Here is an 8175-nt window from a genome sequence, read left to right as displayed (position 1 = left end):
CTCTTCGCCTTTTCACAATGAAGTGCAAAATAAAAATATAGTTTTATCGAATTTTATTAACTGAACAATTACAGTGATGCTTGCCGGGTACCATGATTGGCGTTTGGGTACTCGGCTGGCATACAATGCCATCTATAGGTCCAGCAGCAGGACAGATGTGTGTGTTTTAGAGAACGGGCATCTGAAGGCAGGGGCAGGAGGTGGAGGGGTAATGTAAAAGGTTGCCCCCCCCCATCATTGCATTAAGGGTTCTCCTGTAAATATCTTATTGAATTATCTGAATTACTCTCAATATGTAATGCTATGTTTTGTGAAACAAGAACACAATATGCTGGTAATCTGGTAATAAATAATGTGATAATTCATTATCACATCAAAGGATCCCCCTTGTGTAACGGGAAGCCTTTAAACCCCCCAGCATAACTGGTAACTTCCCATGGTAGACTACCCAGAGATCTCCCTCTTCCCAGATATACCCCCCGTGCCTAAATTAAACCCCTCTTACCCCCTCATCCTAAATAATATCCAATATGGCAGAGGGTTGGAAGAGCTCTTTGGGGTGGTTGAGAGTAACAGTGGTTTGGGGGAGTCAATGAAAGAAGGGAAATTATGGAAATAGAGCTTAAATAAAAGGATGCATAGAAGAGGGGGTATTAAAGTAGACATGTAGGAAATGAAAACTAGGAGAAATAGAAAAACACATTTTAAAATCAACACATTCTGAACATTAAGCCAATGCTGTTTTCACTTATGATGCCCATATCTAATGGTTATGTGAAAGCTAATATGCTCCAGACATCTCTATCCTTGATTAGTCACAATCACCACGTATGTTTTAGTACCACGTTCACGTTGTACACAGTTGCGCGTATTATATATTGGCACTTAGATACAGGTAACTTTATGCCAAACGAGGTGCTCTATCAAAAACCCATTAATAAGGAAAATGGAAATAGCTGTACTGTTCCATGAAAAGATTTATTCTCTAGTGGATGCCATTTGTTGGGGCAACAGAGACGGAGGTATAGAATCACATAAGCACCTGAGACCTCAGACGTCTTCCCATCTGGTGGAATAAATCTGAAGAAATGCATAACAGATGTTAATAGAAATTATCGATTGTTGTTATAATCTACCAGTAATTACACTATTTTATTGTGATATGTACAGTGTAACACTTATCTCTCTTTTCTTGACTTTTGCCAACAGCTTCCAAATACCCTAAACTACTTTATGGTTTCCACACCTCTAATAATCTCCAGTTCATGCTGTCTAATCCTACAAAACCTGGGAGCTCACAAAAAGTAAAGAGATTCTTCTCTCTGAAATATCTAAGATGATTTGCCTTTCCAGATTAAAATCTATATTTACTAGTATTTTAGCATTTATGTTTATTTTATTGTTTTTATGTGTCTATAAAAAGGAATAACTTTTGTTTATCAACCTTACAAAAAGAGGCATGTCTATCTATTGTTCCTGGTAACTCATTCTCTAAACGCTATAGGTAAATGTTAACCCTTTTAAGCCCCTAATAGACTGGCTCATTCTGCTTGTGACATATTGTTGCTATGGAGAGAGTGAGTCAGTCGATTACTAACATCCTTAATACTGCATAATACATTTAAAGGTGTAGAGAACAGCAGCTAGAAGCTTAGATATAAATAGAAAGGCAGCCGTTACAGGCTTTACTGCTGGTGCACTGTCCACTGTATTATTATTATTATTATTATTATCTTTTATTTAAGTACCAACAAATCATGCAGCGCTGTACAACTCTCTCGTGCAGGAACCACCGTCACTAGAAACCACCGGTCCCTGATGCGAAAATTCCCCCCGGGCCCCCCAACTTCAAAAGCTAGTCTGTGCGATCATTGCCCCTTGCAGTTACAAATAGGAGGAGGTATGGCTGTAGAAGGCCAGAGTGGCTAAGGACACAGGAATGTGCAAAAAATAGTAAATACAAAACTTTGGCCAAAAAAGACGAAAAAGAAACCATGCCCCTAAAATACACATTTTGTACATGTATTATGCACTAGACGTCTGCATTCGGATTCTCATGGACTTTATTTTTAACTAAATGTGTCAGTCCAGTGCATTCGTACGAATCTCTGATAACAAGGAAAAAAAACAACAAAAATGAATATCAAAAGTTCTGAAATTTCTATAAGATTCATCCATTCGTTTGCTAAATCTATTACAATCCATGCCATTATAAGCCATTTTGGCACTCCATGATGAGATGAAGTTGGAGGGACTGCGTGTAGGAGGGTGCACAACAATTGTAATTGGTAAAAGTAGCCAAAATAAATCCAGGGCTCTTCTCATTGATGGGTAATTGCTGTGAGTGATGGGTCCAACAACCTATGGGGTCATTTCCTTTCTATTTTTCGATCTGGTCAATCAGCATTTACAATCAATTCTTCCTTTTTTCTAATATGGGTGATGGGAATCAGTTATGTGTCTGTCTGCCAGTGTCTGCCCTGTATCCTGCCTTGTATGTGCACCTCAATACCCTTCCTTACTCTGGGGGATCAATTATTTTTTCCTAATATGGGGTGTCTCACAGTGCCTACTAGACTTGTGCTTTCGTATTCGAGAGAACATGAAAACGAACACGAATGGTGCGTTTTCGTTGTTGAAGCCGAATACCAAATAAACTAATATGGTGGCTGGTAAACATACACAAAGAAGAAGAATCTTCGTGTTCGCCTTCGTCTTTGTTAATATCTCCTAGCTAATCTTCCCGGTCACCTCCCACTGCCTTTTTTAGGCTACCTTGTCTACGTAACATTGCAGGGGTTAACGGAAATGGGAATCCATAGGATCGTGCTAGGAGTTAAAGGTCCGTAAAAGTAATTCTATTGGTCGTCGTCAGGGGCCTCCTCTGGCATCAACCAATGGAGGGCAACTGCCAGGGACCAAGAGTGCTGCTCATATAGACCTTTAACTCCTGGAACCGCCCCAATCCAAGTTTCGGCATCAGGAGTTAAAGGTCCGTATAAGCGACTCTATTGGTTGCCGGTATGAGCTCCACTGGCATCAACCAATGAAGGGCATGCTGTTGGATGTGTGTATGTTGCACTGCAAAATCGAGTCTGGATCTCTGCCTGAACCTTGAGATGGTGCTGCTATAGGTGAAAGGTGAGTCCAGAAGGTATCATGGACTTCCCCCTTTGGGAACGGCCCCAAATGTTTCCAAATCAAAAAAGGCCTCCATATTTCGTCTGAACTGAACGGTCATTGCCTTGTCATTATTAGGGCCTGGTGTTGTCCCACACATGTTGGGTGGCTGTTCTAGTTATCTATGCCGCTCTCATTACATAAGCATAAATATATCCTGGATTTAAGACAAGACAAGTGACCAAGTAAGGTTTGTGCTTTTAAAGTTGGTATAAAACCTGTACAGACTAGATGGACCAAATGGTTTTTCTATGCTGTCTTAATGTCTATACATGTAGTGCCACTTATTCGTGCAATATTGTGTTTGGCCACTTGATGGCAGCAGCAAATTAGCATTTCGCCGGAGTGCAAAATTTTTGTTTCTTTTTAAATTTCCATAAACCTAGGCTTGATCCACGACAGTGCTCTAGCCACCACCTACCTTTGCGACCCCTGAGCATTGAAACATGATGTCAGACCCTGGCTCACATCCGCTGCGTAGGGTACATTTACTGTGGAGGTTGTGCTGGCTAGGCATAGTCCTCCACAGTGTATATGGGCAGGTTACTATGGAGAAATCTTAAATTATATGCTGTTAAGAGTGTTTTTTTTCTTTTTGTATTTTTTGTGTATATTTGCAGACCTTAGTGGTAAGCACCCCACCTACCACCCAGGTGCCTCATTAATGAGCAAGGGCTTTACATTGCAGGGGCTTTTGAATAGGCAGATCTACCACAAGTTAGGCAACAAAGGGACTTCCTAGGCTGCTGTATGCTACTGATCATACAGCCATTTAAATACAATAATGAAGAGAGCACACCAAGAGCTTTCCCCCAGGAGGAATTGAAAAGTCAATTTTCAATGCACCATGACGTTATAATATAAAAGTGTATTCAGCAAAGACAAAATTCTTGGTGTGCCCATGACCTGGCTCATGCATTCTCTACCTTCTACTGTTGTTGAAGCTATGTGTAAACAAACAGGCATATGGAAATAAGGGATTCCATTCCATTTTCTGCGTGTCTCCACGTAGAACTGAAAACTTTGCACATTTTGAATGCAGCGCTTGGTTAATTGTAGACATGCTCATATTGATGTATACAAAAAGTATGTTAAAATGCCAAATGTATATTTGATGCACACCTATGTTTCCCTAAAGTGCAAAAAATATTATGATAGAAGATGTTTGGTAAAGACAAACAAAGAAGTATCAGTTGGTTTTATTTACTATTTGATTTGATAATACAAATATGCTTTCCTTGAGCTTAGTGAAATTGTAATTGCATTTTGGCAGCCAAACTAAATGCATTGAAAACCACTGTGGTGCATGGGGACACAATTGTGTAAACATTAATATCAGATAATATTGTATGGTTGCTCGATTAGAAAACTAATTGAAAAATACTTTGTGGAAATGGTTTGAACACCACTCAATGCACAGATACAACAGCACAAAAACATTTTTGGAAGATTTGCTGACATTTCTGAAATGACCAATGCAATTTTTTTTGTCTTGGAGATGGCAGGTCTCAGCATTAACAGCATAAAGAAGTAAGAAGTACAAAATTGTTTCAGTCATGGAGGAAATGGGAACTGAAGACATCTTCATTTAATTATAGACACCCCAGGTGTGGAAATTCAAAAAGAACCCAAAGAAGTCCAAATTCTAACATCAGAGCAACCCAGACAGCCTTTACCCTCCCTATCAGCCCACTACAAGTTGTTTTATGGACTGTGTCAAATATATTCTTAGTTGCCTATTGGTAATAATAAATATGTAATTCAAGGTTCCCAATATATATCCTAAAATTCCTTAAATTGGCATTCCTAAAATTACATTTTACAATTAGAACTACATTTTATTACAAAACAGTATAAGGTGACATATTTTTTATGCTTGGCTTAACCTTGAAACTTATGAATAAACATATGTAACTGTAAAATGCACTTGACCCCACCAAATAAACTAAATAGATTGGTATCTCAATGGTATTCTAACCATGTAAGAAGTTGCTTAAACTGCGAGCAGATATTTCCTGCTGTCTCTGTCCAGTCCCAAACTGCTTGATGAATGATAAGAGTAGGAGAAAATACCAATGCCAATGGTAATCTATTTTGTTACAGAGGGTATGGAGGTTACTTTTGTTTTTGTTTACCTTATTTTGGTGGCTTAATTCCTAACTTCTTTCGCTGCTTTATTATTATTTGATTTTGCCATTTACTTACTGAAGCTATCATTTAAAATCGGTTTTCATTGGTTCAATAACGCTTGGCACAATCATAGTTTGTGCTGAACTCTAGATGTTCTTGATGAGTAAACAATGTGTGCCGTGCACTGAATGTGAAAATCTATTATACAGCTCATCTTCACAGGGTTATATAACTGATATCTATAGAGAAAGATAATTATGATATTGATTACTCTAAATCAAATCAATATCAAGCTGTGTCTGAGTGTTAAAAGGTGTCGTTTGATTGTGTTTAGGACTTAGCGAGCCTGGAATGTCCAATATCAGGTCCCATATTTGTGTAATCAGGCATAAATCCCATCTGGTACTTTTCAATGGTAATGGAAGGGAATATATTCAAAGTGATAACCACTGGCAACCAAGAAATTCACTCATCATACATTACTCAGAACTGTTTTGACTCAGAGCTTTGAAAGAAGCACGTTGATCTAACACATTTATTATAATGAAAGGATTATTCTTTTGTGTGATCATGACAATATCCGAACCAAAATACTCCACGTCCTCCAATTTATTGAGAACTGGGAAACGACCAACGTTCATGGATGTTCATGGATGATACAGTGATCGTTTTGCTCTTGCCACTTGTGAGTGAAGGAGTTTGATATCTGGTGGTAACTTATTTCAAGCATGAAAGCCATGAACTCTTCAGAATGCAGCCTGCTGAGAATTGTGAACGCTACAATAATGTTACAAAGAGAAAGTCAATCCAACCGCACTCTGTTTATGGACAAATCTGCTCAGTACATGCTTAAGGAATGGATTATCTACCCTTCGTACGTGGAAATGAAAATGTTTCTCATACCTACACTTGTCTGTTTTGGCATAGCAATTTGTGCTACTCCTTTCATATTATTCGCCATCTTTTCCAATGTTAGCATACGACAAGAGACAAGGTTTCTGCTCTTGGGAAATGCTCTGGTCTGTGACTTAATATACCTTATATTCTACACAATTACGACCATCTGTAATGTGATGAGCCTGAAGATCCCTAAACACGTTTGCGTGCTCTGCCTTTTTTTGCTGGCTGTTACCTATAGCGGGGGCGTCCTCACTGCGGCTGCCATGGTGGCTGATACATACTTGGCCGTTTTGTGGCCTCTCCACTACGTGTCACTGCTGCCAGCCCAAAGAGCTAAGAAACTCTTAATGCTACTGTGGTTGTCATCGTTCTTCTTCCCTGCAATAGTGTTTTTATCACTGCATTTTACCCAGTCTCCGGGCCCATGTCCACTTGAGTTTTGCTCCCTTCCTTTAATCCTTGTGAAGACTTTACACGGAGACGATGCTCTCAAGCTGTGTTACATCCTGTTTGTTACTATCTTTCTGATATGTTTTACGCTGATACTTTGTTGTTATGTAGTTCTGTGTTACAAGACAAGAGAAACCGGCATATGGAAAGGTGTTTCTTCTAGAGCCTCTATCACCTTTTTAATGCATCATGTAATATTATTCTTTTACTTTAGTCCATTATTGATTCTTCTTGCAGAGTCTTTATTGTATATGGGTCATAATATAGGTCTAAGAACAGGATTATGGGTGACGATGACGACCTGTAATGTTTTAATAGTTTTGCCGAAAGCTGCGTCTCCTTGTCTCTATGGGCTCCGGTACAGAGAAATATATAAGTCACTGAGGCTCTTTTTCAGACTTAAAAAACACAGACTAGTTGCGCCTGTTATGTCAAGTTAAGCAGCTACTAGAAGAGGACACCTGGAAAAGGATCATGGGAATTGTAGTGCACTTAGAACTGGAACAATGCTAGTTGCCTACACTTCACCAAATACAACAAAGTCTCCCAGCCTCGAAGGTTAATAAAAGAACAAACATTAACTAATAAAACTGAACCCTACGATTAATAGGACTGTTGCAGATGTCACTTGGATTGTAGAATCATGAAATGTTGACATAAAACCTATTTTTGGGTATATATATATATATATATATATATATATATATGTGCTTTTTGTGACATGAATGAAAATGTTTTTCATGTCTCACCTCCTAATCATATATCATTGAGTCTATTGCCTTTTTTTTTGCTACATTATACAAGATGGAATTAACAATTGTGAGCATTTTTATTGATTAGAGAATATGGCACTATGTATAAAGTATCTAATTCTATTGAATGACATATGAACGCTATGTAGACTTAGGAAAGTCTTCATTTCATATAGAGATATAGATTCATTTTATTATGCTCTTTCGAAGAAACGCACGTACTTAAAATAATGGCTTCAAGCTGTGAACGTAGCAGATGCCCTGATATATGTTCAAATAAATACGATGGCTTTTTAAATGTTACCACCTTTTTCAGTATTTCTTCCACATTCTCTTCTATTTTTGTGTTTTATACATTTGGTGTTATTCCCAATGGACATATATAATAGCATCGTTTACACACCTCTAGCTCAGGTGTTACTTTCATAGGACAAACAATCCACAGTTCTCATGTTGCACTATATACTTTAGCATTATGTATTATGTTATATATTATTTTCCAACGGGTAGCAGGGACATCTCCCTGGGGTCCAAACAAACCCAGGGGCTACAATATTCCTTTTTATTATGTGGTCATAACATATTCCGCATCTATATGCAATGAGTGCAAATGTAAACAAACAGGGACGGAAGTTGCAGAGGACCCAGGAGGCCCTAAATGCAAACAAACTCCTTGCTCTGTTATACGTTTTACATTACAAACCAAGAAAGAAACACCAGATATTATATGAAAATCACGAGGACTATTACTGTCCAGCTAGGT

The 8175-nt window shown here is 38.4% G+C and overlaps 1 protein-coding gene across 1 annotated transcript; it reads left to right on the top strand.

Annotated features, from left to right (window-relative positions):
- The first annotated feature begins 6038 nt into the window (after positions 1-6038).
- On the top strand, positions 6039-7100 carry LOC128484109 (probable G-protein coupled receptor 148). The gene has a single exon (XM_053460427.1). The coding sequence runs from the start codon at positions 6039-6041 to the stop codon at positions 7098-7100; it is 1062 nt and encodes a 353-aa protein (XP_053316402.1).
- Positions 7101-8175: the final 1075 nt, after the last annotated feature.

Source organism: Spea bombifrons, chromosome 3 (genome assembly GCF_027358695.1).
Source record: "Spea bombifrons isolate aSpeBom1 chromosome 3, aSpeBom1.2.pri, whole genome shotgun sequence".
In the NCBI taxonomy this organism is placed as follows: Eukaryota; Metazoa; Chordata; class Amphibia; order Anura; family Pelobatidae; genus Spea; species Spea bombifrons.
The sequence above is the reverse complement of the archived record's forward strand: the minus strand, read 5'-3'. Positions and strand labels throughout refer to the sequence as shown.

Coding starts and splice junctions, on each gene's coding strand:
- LOC128484109 (XM_053460427.1), top strand. CDS start 6,039: ATGAAAGCCATGAACTCTTCAGAATGCAGCCTGCTGAGAATTGTGAAC.